This window comes from Leptinotarsa decemlineata, unplaced genomic scaffold (genome assembly GCF_025532065.1).
Source record: "Leptinotarsa decemlineata unplaced genomic scaffold, Ldec_3_MD MMD2_tig00003348_RagTag_RagTag, whole genome shotgun sequence".
Lineage (NCBI taxonomy): Eukaryota > Metazoa > Arthropoda > Insecta > Coleoptera > Chrysomelidae > Leptinotarsa > Leptinotarsa decemlineata.
This window is the reverse complement of record NW_027412588.1, coordinates 3267760-3289133: the sequence shown is the minus strand read 5'-3', so window position 1 is coordinate 3289133 and position 21374 is coordinate 3267760. Positions and strand designations below refer to the sequence as shown.

At 33.3% G+C, this 21374-nt stretch overlaps 1 protein-coding gene across 1 annotated transcript in view; it reads right to left on the bottom strand.

The window, feature by feature from the left end:
- The window catches only part of LOC111505489 (integrin alpha-PS5), a 184506-nt gene that overhangs the window by 81771 nt on the left and 81361 nt on the right, over positions 1-21374 (bottom strand). The window contains exons 4-7 of the mRNA XM_074178103.1: positions 20597-20723; positions 10699-10781; positions 5567-5753; positions 943-1031 (exon numbers count right to left, since the gene is read on the bottom strand). Coding sequence (XP_074034204.1) covers positions 943-1031; positions 5567-5753; positions 10699-10781; positions 20597-20723 — 486 coding nt within the window. The remainder of the gene's footprint in view (positions 1-942; positions 1032-5566; positions 5754-10698; positions 10782-20596; positions 20724-21374) is intronic.

The following is a 21374-nucleotide window of genomic DNA, read 5'->3' as shown; positions in this document are numbered from 1 at the left end:
CGTTTGGCCTGGTCTGCAGTTCCTTTTATGCTCTTTTAGTCTTGTTCCCATGGCTCGTTTGGTGGTTCCGATATATACCTTTCCACAAGTGCACGGTTTGCGATAGACCCCTGCTGCTGATAACGGGTCTCTTTTGTCTTTAGCCGACCTGAGGCTTTGTTGTATCTTCCTCGTGGGTTTGAAGACTGTTTCGATGTCGTGTTTGCCCAATAGTTTTCCAATTCTATTACTTACGAATGAACATCTCCAATCAATTATTAAAATTATTACAACAAATATGATACCTGACATCAATGAGATTGCCAAAAACAAGAGAAGTCAGGTATCTGGATCCTCGAGCTTAAAATAATTAGGTACCCTCTTTTATAACTTTGATTTAATTTTTAACAACCATATATTGTATACTATATGATTGAATAAATAAAATATTATGATAAATCAGTACATTTTCTTATTTGAATATGGCCTGCCCACACATTCTGAATTGAATATATGACCCTCTGCAAAATTGAGTTTGACACTTCTGTGCTAAATAATCTAATTCTCGCATGAGTTATGTTATTCAAGAATCCAGTACCCAAGACATTCATGAACTCATAAATATAATTGATGAACATTTTCTTTAGGGATATTGAACTGTGACCCGTGCCCGTAACAGATATCATAATCACAAAAGAATTTTAGAGAATTAGCACCATCTTTCCTTCTTCATGAGCTGATGTCAATAGCAAACGTTTTAAATGACGCCATCATATTTGAAAGAGCTGTTCTACGGGATCATGTGTTTTTCACTTATCTATATTGACAAAATAGATTCAAATTCAATTCAACTGTTGGTGTTTTGATGGTGGCTCTCAATAATATTCCATATCGGAATACCTGCTTGCAGTCATTTACTTAAATTATAATTAATTTTGACCAGAAATTATAAATTATTTTTACCTTTCCCATGTACATTTCCCCCCTAGGGCTCCCTGAGGCATAAAACAAATTTTTGTCTCCATAAAAATATCCAGATGTTACTGAATAACCTGAAAAAATTAATAAGTACTTAAATATAATTAGAACGACGAAAGAATACAGATGCGTCATCGATAAAATACGCGACATATTATCTACTGAAAAGTTTTCTTTGTGAAAATGAGTTTGGATTTACGCAGTAACTCATCGTGATGAACTGAGTTTTCTCTGAGTTTCAAAATTATAAAAAATTTAAGAAAAGTTATAATTGACTCTTTAAAAATAAAAAGAAGGTAGCAAATAATAATTTCATTGCCACTTCATGGTGTGAAGAAATAAATCTCTTACTCCAGTTCATCTCCCGATATGTTCAACAACTTTTTTCTGAGTGTCGCAAATATAATTATTACGTCCCTTCCAATTGTCTTAAATTTGAATTTATTAGATTTTAAAAATTTTCCAGTTCCCTGTACTTCATTTATTTTAAACCCAGTCACTTGAAACGATGTTCTCCATGCGGTAAATTCATTAAAGATTTTGAAATGTCTTGATGCATATGGATTCAATAATAGAATCATAAAAGACACAATTGAAATTATCTTACAACCACTCACACAACTTATCAACACTATTTTCAGCACCGGTATTTTTCCTGACGTTTTTGGAAATTTCTATTAATACCTTCATTTAAAAAGGCGATATTTTGATTAAAAACAAATTTGTCCTCATTTTTCAAGGAAACCAATTTCTTTAGGAGATCCCAGCTTAGGTTTCTACAAAATAGTTCCACACTTGATGCTATCTTGAAAATTGTAACTGATGTAGTCGAGTGCATTGATGTAGGAAATCTCACTGTAATCACACTGCCATCTCTCGAAGGCAGATGATTGTGTCTCTTATGATGTCTTAATAGAAAAGTTGTATCATTATGGAGTACATCATCAATTGAGTGTGTGAAAAAAAAAACCATATTCTTTCAGGTTGGACAATCGAGAACACCGAACACAAATTTCAGAATACCTGAGAATATTTTGAAATTTGAAAATATTGAGAAATAATTGAAAGTTTCATTCCTTATATATGCTGATTTCGAATCTATTTTGAAACCAGTTCAAACAAATGAACCAAATATTGCTCACTCTTTCACGAATGAAACTTATATTCATGAACCATATGCTTTCTCACATCTCTGACGTGACAAATATCTATCACAAATATTTGAAAACTGTTGTTAAGAATGGTCCTTTGACTGCTGAGGAAGATGGTGATATTAAAGTCCGTGATCACTGCTATCTTACGGGAGGAAAAATGGAGCTACATATTCCATGTGTGATCTCAATTCCAAATTGTCCAAATTCACGAAAAAAATTTCATAATCTCAGTGGGTATAACTGTTACTTATTCAAGAAGTAGTTATGTTTGATCTCATCGCTCAAAATAAAGAGAAATATGTTTTTTTCACGAAACATCTATTCATGGAAAACAAATTCTATCGGAATGGGAAAGTAAAAAATATTTCAAATTGGGATTTATCAATAGTTTCAAATTTCAGCTACATCTCTCCAAGAGTTGGACGATAATTTTGATGTTAAATATTATTTAGAGACTAGAACATTTTTTCCAGAAAATGATAAATTCCAGCTAATAAGGCAAGAAAGTATTTCTTCATACAACTTTATTCATTGTTTGGATGAATTTAATTTTTCAAGTATACCATCGAAGGTGGACTTTTATGATAAACTGAATGAGAAGCATATTTTTGATGAAGATTATGATAGTGCAACAGGAATGGGACATGTTCAATTGTCGTGATTTAGGTGATTATTCTGACATATTCTTGAAACCTGACGATCTGTTATGTTTTATTTCGAAAATTTGAAAAATATGAGTTTGATCACATATAATTCGGATCTTGCGTCTTATTTCACATCTTCAGGTATACCAAGGGATTTTATGTTGAAGCATACCGGTATTGAGTTAGAATTATTAACTGATTATCGTACGTGGATGTAGAATTCCTTCGGGGACGCTTCAATCATCTTCGATACTAACCCAGGTCAGATAGAAGGATGAACTCCTGAGTTCAAAACAAGTGAAAAAAGAACACTGAAGATGTGAATTAGATTCATAAGTCGAAAAAGGAAGTTAAGAGGTCCAGGGGGTCGAAGCCGTCATCCAAGGTGGAGGATGATGAGCTGAGTGCTTCCATAATGATGCGAAAAGAATACAGACATTAAAGCCTGAATCAGCACATCCCACAGTGAAAGTAATCGCAGTACTCTCCAGCGCGCCACATGGTGCAAGTGGTTACAGCAGATGTCCACCACGAAGCCGGTCCCGCAATCCCACCAACACCACCCTAGGATAGGAGAGGATGCTGTGGAAGTTCCTCTTCCACAGTCTGCTATTGAGGACAATAAAATAATGGATTTCATGTCCTGAGCACAGTCTGCGAGAAAGGAATTATCTAACGTGGAGGAGCTCTATGATGAGTCCGATTCCCTGCGGAGAGCCTGGATTGCAGAAATGGCGAATATATAGGCTCAGAAGCGTGAATTTGATAGGCGACTTTCTCTCATTGAAGCAAATCTTTAACAGGAAGATACACTACAAAGAGAGAGGTTAACATACATCGAGAAACACGAGCCTCGTGTGTGGAGTTTTTTGATACTGGTAAAATAGTTCTCGAAAGTCTTCAATTCAGCAGTTCTGACGGTGATACATTCATTCCAAAAAGTGGAGTATTTCTATATTCTAATAATGCTTTATCAACATCATTATCTGTTTCACTACATTTACCTAGAATATTCTTGCAAATATCATCTGAACGCTTAGTCAAGTCATTAGACTAGGATATTTTGGACTTGAGGTATCTATGTCAAAATCCCAATTCCATGCAAACTTTTCAAACTTTACACTATTGAAGGATATATTGTCTAAAACAAATATTGCAGGGATTCCATGTTCTGAAAATATAACGGGAAGATACACTACAAACAGAGAGGTCGACATACATCGAGAAACACGAGACTCGTGTGTGGAGATGGCAAGAATTGTTCATCGACTTTCTCGATTCGAACCAGCCCTCTTTGTAAATTGTTTAGTTTTGGTCGAACGTTAATTTTAGAGAATATTCAAGTTGAATCCTGGTACTAAATGTATATGAGTGTATAAAATAATAATATTCTGCATGGTGATTTTAGGGTTGTCGTAAATATTTCATGTACATAAAAAGTAATTGAATAGGACAAAAGAGGAAATTGACAGAAGTGCATATCTACTTTGGTTGTTTCGTGGTTGGGGCAGTATGTACATATTCCTTGAATTTAGTCATATTCTCGTCATATCTAGCATGTAGAATAAACCATAAAATTAGTACAATCATTTTAAAAATTAATTTGGAGGTAAAGTTCGAATATTTTTTGAATGCATGACTTTAAGTTGACACATCTCACAACAATAATGTGAGAGTTATTTATAAAAAATATTTTTATACCTGATAAAAAGTGAAAATATTGTTCAACAAGTATTATTCTTAAATAAACCTTTGACACTTCTCATTGAATTATACAAACAGATATCCGATAGTACTACATCAAACAAATATTTTCATATCTTAAAAAAAGATTCAAGTAATGATCAACTAGATTGATTTCAAGAAACATTTTGACACTTCTCATATTCAAACAAATAACAATGATGATAGTACTTATAGCAAACAAATATTATTTTAATATCTGAAAAAATAAATGGTAAATGTTTATGATTCATGAGTCTGTGAAGAAAAAATGAACCCATTCAAGAACTCAGAAGGTGTGAGATTTTGTGGAATGATATGATTGTTCTGGAGTATGACCTCATAAGACTTTAACGTCTTTCACATTTATATTGATGGTGTGTTGTTAAATTGACGAAAATACTCAGCTTTTGCTTCTGAATTGTTTGATTGCTGATATTACGTGTTTGTCCAAATTTCTGTGACATTTTGTTCACTAGAATTTTGTAAATGCTTCATATAGTTAATACTGAATTTTGATGACCTCTATCAGCTACAGAAACCTTTCCTTGTCACTCTGGATGTTATTATGGGAATCTATCCCTTGAATAAATGGTTTGGACAGTTTATTAGAAAGGATAATTCATCAACAATTCTTTCTAGAACAAAAATTCGAAAAACCAAATAAAGTTGAAATTATCGAAATTATTTAGATATTTCTGTTGCATGAAGATTATATTTCAACTTCAGTGCACAATAAACTATCGCAAGTATCCTCTTGAGCAATCATATAGTTCAACGAAATTGTCAAGGTAGCTGTGATATTGTGGTGAACATTGAATGACTCTGATATATAATATAACATTTTAACGCACTGCCACCTTCATTGAACAAATTTATATTGGTTTCTCCTATACACATGATTTCATCAACAGAAGGAACAATCCCTCTATCTTAAGATCAATAAGAATGACGATTTCGATTCACTCCTTTTTTTGTGATAGTTCTATTGGGTTCTGATGACGATAGCTTATTCAATCGATCCCAGCGTACTGATCATTCTGTTGATCAGTACTCTGTTGTTGTTCTGTTGATCAGAAAACATATTACCCAGTAAATCGAAAGCCTGGTTCACTCTAGCGTTGGGGACTTCAACTTTCTTCAGAGGCTCTACAATAATAGTTCCTCTTCTTCGCCTACTGGGATCTGGATTTCTATCTTCCTCATCACTGACTCGCAGTGGTGTACCCGCCCAATTGAAAATACCTGGAGCTCCTAGAATTAGCTCATTGCGTTCCTGAAATTGAAAACTTTTTGAGTTGGATTTCAACTGTGACTTTTGACTTGAGAACAATACTTTTGTTACAAGTAGAGATTACTAATAGATCACTTAGAAAACCAAAGAAACTAAGAAAAAATTCAAGATATTGGAAGTACATCATTCCTATTTTCCATTACAGCCTCAGCCTGACTTCTAGAAATAAGTTTCAAAACAAAATGAGGATTTCATCGACCTTTAAAGAAGGTCTGAAAAATATAAAAATTATAATGGAAAACTTCATACAAGTGTAGAAAGGGCAAACTTTTTAGTTTACCCCGATAAGTTACTGCGTAAAATCAAAGTATTTTTCACAAAAAAAAACGTTCTATGTATCAGTATCTTGTCATATTTAACAATTTTGTCTATCAAAAAAACTGCTAAGAAATAATACAATACTTATCTTTACGTTTCGGAAGCCAAAATCTACCTCCATCTTCAGAAATAGACAAAAAAATTCTAAGATATTTGCAGTTATTCTTTTTGATTATTCATTTCTCAACTTCTTCAACTGAAATATGAAATTTCATATTTCAAAACTACCCAAAAAAGGTCGACGAAAAACTGATTTTTCCCTACAAAAATTACTTTCGTTGAATATATAAAATGAGGATAAATCGTAATTTTTTTGCCACTGAAAGTCTCTCATTTTATAAGATCCGAGAAGTATGTGTACATCAAAAATTGAAATTGTTTAAATGAAAAATAATGCAAAGTATCTAATGACTTCAAATATATCGTCTAACATAGGTGTAGATTTGTTAACCGAGATACAGCAAGTGATTTAATTTCTACAAATTATTTGCTTTCGTAAAATAAATTATCAAATCCACAAAATTGATTATATCAATGTATGCGAATGGAATTTTCGGAAAAGGGACTTAGGTGAGTTCGGGATTCGTTTTTTTTTCCAATTTGATTTTCGCACTTTTACGTATCGGCGGTCTATGGGGCATGTATTGATTATGAATTATTCAGGTTGTTCAAAACAATTGTCTACGTTCAATACGACGACATTATCTCCAAAGAAATTGATATAATCAATAGAAGAATCGATAAGATAACATGCAATTTCACTTTATGGAAATTAGGAATATTCTGGATCTGGATAATCTTACAACTGCTGACCGACCTGCAGAATGCAACCCGTACTAGCTACCAGGACTCAAGTTCTATTCCACCCTCATGGAGAAGTTACATTTTGAATACAAGGAATATCTATGACAGTCATGATGGGTCAGCGACACTCGACACCGCCGACGAAGGTAAAATTTTTATAAACTCACACTAATATTTATACACTATAGATAAACATAATCGAGATTATCTCCAAAAAATTACCTCAACCGCTACCTAAGGTACCTCTTCAATTATGATCACCTGAAGCATATTACCACACATCTACATCAACTATAATTCTTTCTCGATATAAAAAAAAACACTTTCAGTAATGGTGATCTATTCAAATCCAGTTGGTCATTCATTACAATGTTTGAATTTTCAAGTTTATCAATTTCCATTGCTGGATTCCTGGTTCAGATACGGTCCTGTGTGAGTCCAACCACCATCAATCGACTCAGAGAAGAATCATCAAGACTCTACTAGACTGCAATTTCGGGCCCTTTAATACAAAGAAAGGTCTCGAAAAGAAACTAGTCATCATCAAAAATGGTTACTTCAAATTGATGGTGAAATAGGCTTTAGCTAGAAGACAGCAAGAGCTCCACAAGGGACAGAAGCCGCCACAACCAGTACTTGTACTTCCCTACATCAGAGATTTGTCGAAAAGGGTAAGAAGGATTGGATCCAAGTATAACATCAGAACCCGTTTCAACTCTGGGAACATTATCCGTAGCAGCCTCACGAAAACTAGGCCACCAATCGAGGACTGCGATTCCAAGAATTGCATTTACCGGATAACCTGCGAGTGCGGTAAATCGTACATCGGTGAAACTATCAGGCCATTGAAAGTTCGCATTGCCGAGCACAAGAAACACACATAGCGAGAAGAAACCAGCGAATCAGGAATAGCAGAGCATGTTTAGACTCACCAACATAATATCAAGTGGGCTCAAGCTGAAATCATCACAAGGAGGAACACTGGCTTAGGAGAAAATTCAAAGAAGCCGCCAAGCTAGCATAAAGATACGCAACATATGGAAACCTCTAATTAAGCGAGACACGACCAACTCCCGCCAAACAGTCAGCTTCCTCTAAAACTGATGAAACGGAGAGGGGGAAAAGAGGATAGGTGAAAGCACTCGAATGACCTATAAATAATGGAATATCGGAGGAATAAGTCCAGTTATTTCCCGATGACGATTGAGGATACTGACAATCAAAACGTCGTTAAGTAACTTGGTTTGGAATCTTTTAATTTTCATTTCTTGTTAATATTTTTTTAACTTTTTAGTTGTTGCTAGTATTTTATTCATTGTAATTTAAGTTTTTTACTTGATATATTTGTTATTTTTCAGATAATCTTTTTCAATTTTTACTGATTCTTTCAGGAATTTCAAATCATTTTATATCACATTAGACAATGGAAGTCCGAACAAATGAAAAAACAAATTGAAAGTTGATCCGAAAAATAATACTACAATTACAAAATGGTTTATGAGGGAGAATCCTAGAACAACCCACAATTAATTGTTAACGCTTTTAGTAGGTTTTTAGAAAACGCTTATTTATTATCTGGTATCAAAGAAGATAACGTTGTTTTCAACAACTTCGAACTTAATAATTCAATAGATATAAGTGTAGAACTAATAACAGAGATGGAAATATTAGCAGCTGGAAAAAAATTAAGAAAACTTCTTTTGAGAACGTCTGTATTTCTTGAAGTCTGGAAAAATACCAAAGTTTGTCCAATACATAAACCTCACGCTCGAAATGAAATCAGTAATCACAGACCTTTCTCAATCCTCAACAGCTTTGCCAAACTTCTAGAAACAATCTTGTATAGCCGTATCTATCGTTATTTCCGGCATATAACATCTAGTCAACAACATCGTTTAATGAATTCTAGATACACAATTACGAATCTAGCTGTTTTTGATCAATATTTGTGTGAATCGTTAGACCGTAGAGATGTGGTGTACACAAACTTCTCTGAATAATTCGATTGAACCATAAGTTACTCTTTCGTAAATTTTCTTGCATGTGTTTCAATGAAATTCACTGTCAACTGTTGGAATCTTAGCGGGCGCAATCAATATGTATAGTATACATATTAATTGCGCCCGTATACATTGTATACTATCATGGCTTCTTTTGAAAAATATAATCAGCCACTAGCGGAGTTTCGCAAGGATAAAATCATGGCCCCTTATTGTTTTTATTATTCAATAACGATCTGTGCAACACTTCAACCTGAAATATACAGCGTGACTCACGGTCGATGGTAGGTTAGACGTTTCTGGAAAACGCAGAGCATGATTTGATTCCACCTTTCACATTTCCTCACCTGTTCTATCGATCTAAAATATTTTCAGCATTGCGGCGTTGCCACTTCCATCAAAAAGTCCTAGCAACTTAATTTTTTTAAATGGAACACCCCGTATATTAATACATTTTTGGAATCGCTCTGATATTTTAATATTTTTTGTTGATAATATCCCATACCTATCTCTATCTGTTTTCGAGATAAAAAATTAATTGTGCTAAATATACTTAATATATCGGTATACATCGGTATATATATGGTATACATCGATGTTTCGCCATAAGACACTTGCCTTAGGGCTCGTCAGTACCAAATTGGATAACATTATAGAAAATACACACAATTCATTCATGAATTACGATTTTTAATGTCACGGAATAAGTTTGATCTACTTATGTCATCGATGACATGGCGAAACATCGATGTATACTAGTGAGGATGACAGTATTCCATGTGAGTGCAATTTATTACCATTCATTTAAAGTAAAACTCCAGTGAATGATATCTGAATTTCATTCCATAACGAATGTTTGGAATACAAACTGAGTAGAGAAAAGTATCTTCTGTATAATTCAGTGTTCATGTAAAAGTATTTGTTTCGAAAGAATTTTTTTTCTTTCGTGTAATTCAATGTAGCTGTTTCAGGAGGGCTTGTGTCTGAAAGTTGCTTCTTTGCATGATCTACACATCCATGGATAGAGTTACTTATTTTCAAATTGATTACTTTCTTCCTTTCTTTGGAAGATTCCCACATTTTTTTGTATCAAGATGGAGTAGTAGAAAGCTAAAAACTTTCTTTCTCAGGAAAATAATTGTTCTGCACTACTATCATAAATTGAGATATTTGTTTCAAGACTGGCATCTAGACACACAAAAGGGCACAAACGAACTTGATGTGTCGTAATGCAAACAAGCTCTCTATTGATATTTCTTGCGGCAGCTTATGTAACGTTAGGTTAGGTCTAAAGTGAGTGGGTCTATTCGACCCTCCATCGCGACTCGCAAGGGTTTATTGTGGCTCACACCTATTTACACTCGTCCAAATAAACCCAGCTTCTTAACGAATCCGATTAGTTTGTATGGTGAGTGGTCTTTCAGGTCAGATGCGCCAGCTTACGTGAGATTAAAAATAAGTCTCGTGTGACTCTATAGTCAACGAGTATAGAAAACGTTCACAATCTTTTATTTTATTTTTACTTTTACTTACGGTTTTCTTTTTTGTCTTACATCAAATAGTATATTTTTTTATTAATCATGTATACTTTGCTTTGTAAATAGAAAACTGTTGGGTAATACACGCTATTATTATTGTTATTATCACTGGGCATGTCATCGACAAATATTACTGCGCACAAATCAAGACATACAAAATCATTCAACCATTGAAGGGGCTTTCTAGATCTCCGATTCTTTGAGTGACATGGTGTTAACTTGTTGAATACAGAATTGTTATAAATTCATATCATAATCAAAACTTACCATAGGGAAATGTGCTGAAAATCCGGCTTGTCCTTGTCCATAATAATAAATATACGTTGAACGAAATTCAATGATGCCGGTATCTGAAATACATATTTTTTTTTTATGAAACCGCTTCATCCATATTAGCAAAATTAAACATCACCATTCATTATCATCACATGAAAATGTGAACTTGGCAATGAAAAAACAAAAAGGTTTCAAACTCGACTATTATAGATTGTTCTATTTTGTGAATGAGACAATTCTGTTTTCCGAAGCGTGTGTGGAAGCTGAGAAGCTATATATATATATATATATATATATATATATATATATATATATATATATATATATATGTATATATATGTATATATGTATGTGTATATATGTATATATATTGTCAAGTTATTTATTCATTTTATTCGTTTATTTATCTATATATTGTGGATTTATTTATGTATTGTGTATTTATTTATGTATTGTGTATTTATTCATGTATTGTGTATTTATTCATGTTTTTATGATATTTATGATATTTATTTATGTATTGTGTATTTATTCATGTTTTTACGATATTCGTGTATTTATCTATGTATTGTATATTATTCATTCATTAATTCATGTTATACTAGGCGATATCACGCACAAGAAACATCTTTTTCGAAAATGTTTCTTTTGTGATGCCTTTGTTTGTTCACCCCTATTTTATAATATTTTGTTGTGATCATTATGGTGAATAAACTCATTATTATTATTATTATATATATATATATATATAAATAAAAAATGTAACAAATAGTGGACATAACACTCCAAAAAGGGGGGCAAACCGCGGACACGTGTTTCTGGCTATTGGCCTCATCAGCGCGGTGCAGCCAAGTGTAAAGATGGGCAACACTTGTTTGCCGAAAGTAGGAAACAACATAGACGCACGGAGTTTCAGCCTTTGTTTTTCGATGACATTTCAGGTTAACTTCCCAAATTTCTGCCACCGCAGTTGTCGGTTGATTGGTCAAACCACCAACACTGGCAACTTGACTTAGGTGTCACACCAATAGGTGGTTTCACTGATGTCTCGCTTGCGTTTACGCAGTTATTTCTATTAAGTACTTTTCTTGGTTTTTCACATTTTGTCCTCAATCGAGGACCCCGCGCTCGGTACTGACGATGCCCAATAGGCAGCAGAAACAGCTGTCTACCGGTGGCTCTTAAATTGAAATCAATATGGGAATGATCAGAATGGTACTTATATATATATATATATATATATATATATATATATATATATATCAAAAAAGAGTAAATATTTATTCTAATCAGACCGAATCCCCGAAAAACTACTATTCTATATATATATATATATATATATATATATATATATATATATATATATATATATATATATATATATAGATATAGGCCGTTTTTTTAAGCTGATACCACTATTGCTATCTCGGAAATGGTAGGTCGTACGAGGACGGTTAAATGGAACAAAAGTTACCTTTTTAGGGATGCAACACAATGGTATTTTCAGATCCATAATAAAATAATCAACGGTTTCTGAGATATTCGCAAAAAACTGAAAAAGACAGATTTTATTTTTTTGCTCTACCGCTCAATAATATCAAAAAATGACAAAAAAATTTTTTGCTTTATAATCTGGGTGAACTCATTTTTCAATGCAACTTTTCGTTCATTATATATTTATATATGTTTTTATATATACGTTCTTTGTATCAATACCAAGCCATTCATGATTTCCAAATGTCTTTTGAAAATTTGTTGCTACCCAAAAATTTCTGTTCAGAATATGAGGATATCAACAAGAATTAACTAATAAAAATACTGTATTAAATAGTCATAGATTATTTTCACGAGAAACATGATAAGCGATAATTCCTTTTTTTTTTTTAGTAAGCCATGAAATAAATGAATGTGTTTGTCAAGTTAATTGTCACACAAAAATAAAAGTTTTAAGATTTTAAGGGAGAAACATAAATTTTTCCAATGACGAAAAAGTGGATATGCTTTTTGTATATTCGAGATGTTTGAGGAATGCTACCAAATCTCTGGCAATGAATCAGGAATTGAAACCTGAACGACGACAACCAAATCATAGATATTTTCAACGAATCGAAAACACTTTACTTTAGGAATCCATCCGATACAAAAAAAGGGATGAGATACAAAAAAAAAGGATGAGAGAATCTTCCAAAGATGGAGTAGTAGAAAGCCAAAAACTTTCTTTCCCAAAAAATTAATCACTCCTAAAAATATAACCCCTTCAATTCAAATGAGATTCCTCTTGGCTGGGATTGAATCAAATAGGTGAATGAATGTCATTACGATGTCATCGATGACATAAGCAGATCAAGCTTATTCCGTGACATTCAAAATCGTAATTCATGAATGAAGTGTGTGTATTTTCTATAACGTTATCCAATTTGGTACTGAAGAGCCTTAGGGCAAGTGTCTTGAAGCGAAACATCGGTGTATACCAGTGAGTACAATTTATTTCCATTCATTCAAAGTAGAACTCATGTGAATGATATCTGATTCTTATTCCACAACAAATGTTTGAAATACAAACTGAGTAGAGAAAAGTATCTTCTGTATAATTCAGTGTTCATATAGAAGTATTTGTTTCGAAAGAATTATTTTCTTTCGTGTAATTCAATGTTTATATGAAAGTAGCTGTTTCAGGAGGACTTTCTTTCAGTTTGTGTCTGAAAGTTACTTCTTTGTATGATCTACACATTCATGTATAGAGTTTCAAATTGATTACTTCCTTCCTTTCTTTGGAAGATTCTCTCATCCTTTTTTTTTGTATCAGATGGATACAAAAAATTGAAAAATTAAAAATATTAATATGGAAGTCCGAACTGATGAAATACACCACGAAACATTGTCAACCATCTTCAAACAAATAAAATCTGTTATTTTCAGTTTTTTGCAAATATCTCAGAAACCGTTGATGATTTTGTAGATCTGAAAATACCAGTGTGTTGCATCCCTAAATAGGCAAGCACATGAAATAAAGCAAAAAGTTTCTTTGTCATTTTTTGATGTTTTTGAAAATGGAGGCGGTAGAGCAAACGAATAAAATTTGTCATTTTCAGTTTTTTGCAAATATCTCAGAAACCGTTGATGATTTTATAGATCTGAAAATACCAGTGTGTTGCATCCCTAAATAGGCAACTTATGTTCCTTTAACCGTCCTTGTAGGATCTACCGTTTCCGAGATAGCAATAGTGGTATCACCTAAAAAATACGGCCTGTATATATAGATAGATAGATATAAATCCGCTCGATTGCTATCTGTATTGGGTTGTTCTTCGGCTTCCAGACTTACGAAATCAACTCTGATTTGCATTTGACTGAAAATTCTTCGGTCATTGTGATTATTGGTGACATTGCGCCAACTCAAATCGTATTCAAATCTCTGAGGTCAGGGACGTTGAATGACACCCTAATTTCTTTTACTAATAGATTAATTTTCTCTCTGATTGGGAGGCGTATAGGAATAATTATTATTGACTCTATTATTGGTGGAATTATTTTATAGTATATGCATCTTTTGTATCGCAAGTATGTCGTCTCCAATTAGAAAACAATATCTGATTAAAGTTTTTACATTTTTGATTATTCTGCCTCTCAAGTGTTATTTGATTCCAGGAACGAGAAATTCTAAGATGATCCTCAAAATGACTTCTATATTCGGAATGATTCCGTTCGCAAAAGCTATTTTCTCTACTATTAAAATAGTGACATTTTGGCCTTTTTTGTGCGTTTTCATATGAATTAGCCGTGATTATTATTTAATCAAGAACCTGTTCATTGAAAAACTCCTGTTCCAGTTCATACAATTTTCATACTTTAAATTTTATTCAAGATGCGTTTCTCCAAACGGTAGCTTCATCATTATGCCAATTTGATATGGATATTTTATCATTCCTTGAGGCTTTTGAAATAAACTTATTTTGTTAAATTTCTCTCCGATTTTTGAACCGGTGAAACGGTTGTAATCTGAATGTATGTCAAGAAGTTCAAGAACTGAATAATTTTCCAAGGATCTGTGTTTTGAATCCTCGGCAATCAGTTATATGGGTAACTCCGCTATTGTTATTGTGATTTATCGATCACCACCATCAGATATCAAAGAATACATCAAACGGCTTGAATCTACTCTGGTTCTCGTTACGAAAAAATATGAAGAATATTGCTTTGTGGTGAGTTTAATGTAGACGGATTGAATGCAAGTTGTAGTGATAACAAATTTCTTTTTAATATTATCGAATCATTTGGTCTCATCAGTCCTATTAATGTTCCAACTAGAATTTCGAGATATTCCAATGGTGAAACAAGTGCAACCAATTTAGACTATATAATATCCAATTTCCCGAATGTAACAAAGGCTGAAGCTTTCGATCTAGGTTTTTCGGATCATTTTGCACAACTTTTTAAGTGGCCTCAGGATGGGCAGGTAAGTTCAAATAGTAAGAAAATTGAAAAAAGGTTAATTAATCCTAATACTATCTCAGAGTTATATTTCTCTTCAATAGAGAAACTATTGATATGGACGGTATTGGAGACGTGGACGTGGTTTTCGATATTTTCTGGAAACACTTTGGCTGGTGTTTCGAAGTTTCACATCCCAAAAAAATTATAGACTTGAAAACAGAGAAAAATACATTCCGCAAGTTCTCTCCTGGAATCCGAGAGGAAATTGATAATTTGAAACATCTTAATTGGTACAGAAAAATATTATCTGACTCCGAAGTTGACATTAATTATAGAATCAAGAAAAACAACTTGAATGCAAAATTTAACAGAGATAAGACCGAGTATTATTGCTCTATCATAAAAAATTCTGATAATCAAAGAAAAAAAATGGGAAATAGTTAATATGAAATTGAATAGGAAATTTGCAAGAGTGAAACCAATAACTATAACTGTGAATGATATACTTATTAATGATCAGAAAAAAATAGCAGACATCTTTGCCGAACACTTTGTGAATTCTATAAAACAAAAAGTGAACAATAAATGTGTATTCAGTGTTGATAACTCTGGTTCCACAGATAACTACAACAACCATACATTTTCTTTTATACCATTTTCTGAGTTTGAAGTGGAAAATATTATATGTCGACTAAAAAATAAGAAATCGGTTATATCGATGAGATTCCGATTGAACTCATAAGAAATTACAGAGAATTCGTTTCTCCTTTTTTTTGCCAGAATAATAAATCTCTCCGTAGAAAAAGGAAAATTCCCAGATGTTCTGAAAGTATCAAAAACAATACCTATATTTAAGGCGGGTGATCCGAAAAATGTTGATAATTATAGAGGCATCTCCATTCTCAGTTCATTTTCGAAAGTATTGGAGAGATGCATGCATGAGAGACTCTCAAACTTTTTAGAAAAAATCAATCTGCTGACCCCTTGCCAACATGGATTTCGTGAAAAAAAATTCACAGAAACAGACCTGGTACAATATATATACAATAATATTGAACAGAATAATTATGTGATAGGAAGATTTTTCGACTTATCTCGTGCCTTTGATGTCCTTAATCCACAAATCCTGCAAAAGAAGTTAGATACATTGGGTATTCGAGGCGGGGTGAATGATTGGCTGGTTTCGTTCATAAGATATCGAAACAACTATATCAAAATTGGGATAGAACTTTGCAAGTGCGAAAAAATTGATTTAGGGACCCCACAAGGGAGTATACTCGGACCTCTTCTTTTTCTCTTGTATATGAATGACTTGCCCAACTTTATCAAAGGAGGTAGGTTGTTCATGTATGCAGATGATACTTCAATAGTAGTTATAGGGGATACTTTCCAAGAAGTTTGCATAAAAACAGACAATGTCATTAAAGATTTTGTAATATGGTGTAATATCAATCAAGTGATTATTCATTTAGAGAAAACAAAATACATGCAATTTTCATTGAAACGGGTAGCCAGTGAAAAAATTCCTGTCGAAATAGAAGATTTTAAGGTACCTATAAGCGTGAACTATAAATTTGTTGGCACTATGATTGATGAAAAATTCAATTGGTCTGAACAAATCAACAATGTGTTCAAAAAATTGAACCAAGCATTTTTTTGTTATTTACAGGTTAAAATATACCCTAAGCAAAGCATCGCTAATCAATGTTTACTATGCTCTCGCTCATTCAGCAATTAGTTACAACATTATCACATGGGGACAAGCAACGGAATATAGTCGTGTATTCATTAATCAAAAAAGGATTATACGACTGATTTTCAATCTAGAATATATTTTCAATCTATAATATCGAGAATCGTGCAGATCAGTCTTTAAAGAAAATAAAATACTTACTGTACTGGAAATTTATTTATTGAAAATATTAGTATACGTTCATAACAACATTAAAAACATCGAGAAAAACTCGGATATTCACAGTCATTCGACAAGAAATCACAATAACATACACTTGAAAAGTTTTCGAAATCTATCTTACAAGCGGTCACCACAATGGGCTGGAAGTTTCTACTATAACTTACTGCCGAGGACTATAAGAGACAGTTCTATCAACAAATTTTAAAAAAATGTGGAAATTTTCTTGACCAACAATCCTATACAGGGTGTCCCTGGACTTCCTCTTTTCCTCTCGGGAATGTATAGATGGGGTCAAAATATCACCAGTACTTCATATAACTTTTTTTCCTAAAATCCTTCGTTACCAAGTAACGGGCCCTCGAAGTTACAAAATGAAAAATGTTTTTCTTTGATAACTTTTCAAGTGAATATTCAAAATCATCCAAATTTTGGTAATTGACTAAACAAATGAATTCCGTCGATGAGCTTTCATGCAGGAGTCAGTTGTTTTGCTACAAAGTCAGGAACGGACTACCCCCGATGGTCCACACCCCAAAACTTTGAAATGACAGATATTTTTCAATATTTTTCAACAAATTAAGGTTACTTGGACAATTTTATGAATAAAAGTACTCGTGTGGAAAGTCGATCGGAGCAACGAGTCTTGAGAAAAATGTAGTTTCACTCGACGACATCAAACCCGCTCGTCCACCATTATTTGAAATGAATAATTATCAAAGCAGAAATACTAATGATAACGTTAATTCAACAACATTTATCCTGAGATGTCTACCATTATTCGAAAATATTAGTTTTTAAGGAAAATGGAAATGATAGGTGAAATGTTCATAACGAATTTTTATAATGCAAACACGTTTAACTAACGAAACTCAAGAGCCTCAAGAGCAAACAGAAATGAAAAATCCGCTACAGAAACTGCTCGATATGACCACCTTCTCTCTCTATACATTTTCTTAGTCTGCGAAGACTCCCTCTCTGTACTTGAAATAGCATTCCAGGGTCGTTTCGTATGGCTTCACAATGTAATGTTATTCTATTCAACAATGCATCTCTTGTGTGAATAGGTGTAGCGTAAACAAGGCTTTTTAGATGCCCCCACAGAAAGAAATCCAATGGATTTAAATCCGGAGACCGCGATGGCCATGAATATGGCCCACCTCTACCAATCCATCTATTGTGGAAAATATGGTTCAGATGGTCACGCACAATCAAACTAAAATGAGGAGGAGCGCCATCATGCATAAACCACATATCTCTTCGGGTTTGCAATGGAACATGTTCCAAAAGTCCATTCAAATCATTCTGAATGAACTCCAAATAACGTTCTCTATTCAATCGGTCCTGTAGAATGGTCCTATAAGATGGTTTCCTATGATACCAGCCCAAACATTCACGTTGAATTTCCGTTGGTGTTTGGTTCGCAATATCCCATGGGGATTTTCTTCGGCCCATATATGGAGATTATGAGAGTTGATAACTCCATCTCTACTGAAACCTGCTTCATCAGTGAATAAAACTCGATTAATAAAAGTCATATCCTCTCTTTGCCTATCCATGAACGAATTGGCATATTCCAGTCGTGCTGGAAAATCTTGAGGTATCATGGCATGTACCTTCTGGATGTGAAATGGGTGGAGCAGTTGTTCCCTAATTATTCTATGAATAGTAGACTTGGATGTATGGAACTGTTCTGATAGATTTCTGATGCTCATTGAAGGATCATCAGCGACGGCTGATTCCTCCAATACAACGGTACGTACAGTCCTAGGAGCGCCCTCACCACCTCGTTTTGGCAAAACTGTACCTACAATAATATCGAAATAAAACAACGTGCTCAAATTAATTATCAATTATTACATACCTGTCTCCCTCAAGCTGCGATCGACACGCTCGAATGTTTCTCTTGACGGTACCGTTCGATTGGGAAAATGCTCGGAATACAGACGACGAGCTTCTGCAGCATTACAAAATGCTCGTCCATAAAATACATGCATATCTGCATATTCATTGAATGTAAACTGTTCGGCCATATCAAAAAAATTCAAAATATCCTATAGAATATTGACAATACAATGATAGTCATATGACAACGCACCACTCAACAAAACAAAATCGCATTCCAGTTTCTCATTTTTTATCAAAACTTTCTAAAAGGTTTTTTTGTCAACATCTGTGAAAGAAATGGAACATAATTATTCCCTGGATATTTTTCACCTGATCATGTGCAGCCGTTTTTGTAGTTCATTCGTTTGCTTTTTATTAGTATAGTAAATATTTTTTCCGATGTGCGTTTTTTCAGCTAAATTTAGATTCGTGTTAAAGAATTTCTCCCATAAAATTATAATTATCAGTGAAACTCCTCAACAGTTTAGCTGTGAAGAAGAATTTGAAACATTCGAATGTTGAGTTTCATGAGATTCAGATAACTGATCAACACGAAACGTGATTATTCCACACGTATTATGTACATACAAAATATGGAATGAATTCGATATTTCATAGTAGAGTAGCTTGTTAGTTTAAAAACACCACGAATCTACAGAACTTGATATTTCTTTTGAAAAAATATCTGCTATCACAATTGTGACTTAAACTTCCATATAGGTACTGTACTTTTTGTTTACGACTTCATTTTAGCATACTTTGTATTATTCCTGTTATAAATGTTGTTGAATTAACGTTATCATTATTATTTCTGCTTTGATAATTATTCATTTCAAATAATGGTGGACGAGCGGGTTTGATGTCGTCGAGTAGAACTACATTTTTATCAAGACTCGTTGCTCCGATCGACTTTCCACACGAGTACTTTTATTCATAAAATTGTCCAAGTAACCTTATTTTGTTGAAAAATATTGAAAAATATCTGTCATTTCAAAGTTTTGGGGTGTGGACCATCGGGGGTAGTCCGTTCCTGACTTTGTAGCAAAACAACTGACTCCTGCATGAAAGCTCATCGACGGAATTCATTTGTTTAGTCAATTACCAAAATTTGGATGATTTTGAATATTCACTTGAAAAGTTATCAAAGAAAAACATTTTTCATTTTGTAACTTCGAGGGCCCGTAACTTGGTTACGAAGACTTTTAGGAAAAAAAGTTATATGAAGTACTGGTGATATTTTGATCCCATCTATACATTCCCGAGAGGAAAAGAGGAAGTCCAGGGACACCCTGTATATGCAATTGATGACTTTCTGGATTTGGTTAAAACTTGTTGAAAATTCGTGTATAAATATATGCATATACGTGTATCTGTGTAAAATTGATATAGTGTGTGTATATTTTGTAATTTTATATTTATGAGTATAGTGTGTAAATTTTATTTTTATATTCATGAATAGCGTCTCCATTGCATAATTTGTATAAATGACCTATCTATATCTACTTGTATATAAACCAACATATTTCATATGGCAAAAAAGGTAATAAATGAATTGAATTGAATCTCATAAGAAACAATGTTAAATTCAATTTGAATTTACATTTTTCACATGTAGTGTACCTAATTCAGAACTAATTTGAAAAATAGTGTACTTACTATATTCAAGTAAAGGTTCGATTCTCTCAAACGCGCTTGTGTTCAAACTTGACCAATAACAAGCTCCCATCATTCTGTAATCGGGAGATGGTCTAGTATACTCATAAATTTTTCGGAATCCGCATATCTGCAAAATATTATTGTAAGTGGTAGTGAGATATAAAAAGGGGAACTATGGCACACTTGGAAAAGTATGTGATTGTATTCAGGAGAATGTATTTTCTTTCCATTCAATTTCCATATTGTGATTTGTGTTATTCAATATTTTTAGGAATTTGAAGCTGATTCAAATAATAAGAGTGAAAAATTACCAAAGTAGATTGTGTTCGACATAGCTAATAAACAAGTTGCAATTATTATTGCGATATTGATGTGACAATTTCGACAACGCCTGCTCGAATGTTTGCAGACTTATTTGAATAAATTTTGAAGATTATCTTGTTATTCATCTACTCATTTTGAAAATTGTTCTTAATATTCGTTATTGCTTATTATAACAATTGCAAACATAGAATGAATGAAAGCAAAGAACTTCACAATCATAGAATTAGGAACAAACTGCTTGCTATTTCCAACGGGTTTGGATCCTTCTGGTCGGTAGCTAAAGCTTGTGATGCACTGTTTGGAACCTTGGGTGTACTAGAATTTCATCATAACACCAAACCATTATTTTAACACCTTGAAACGTGTTTCGATTACCAAGTGATCATCTTCAAGAAGAATAATAAGTATTTCTCTTCGATAGCTGAAGCTGTTATTCAAAACTCCACAAAATCCA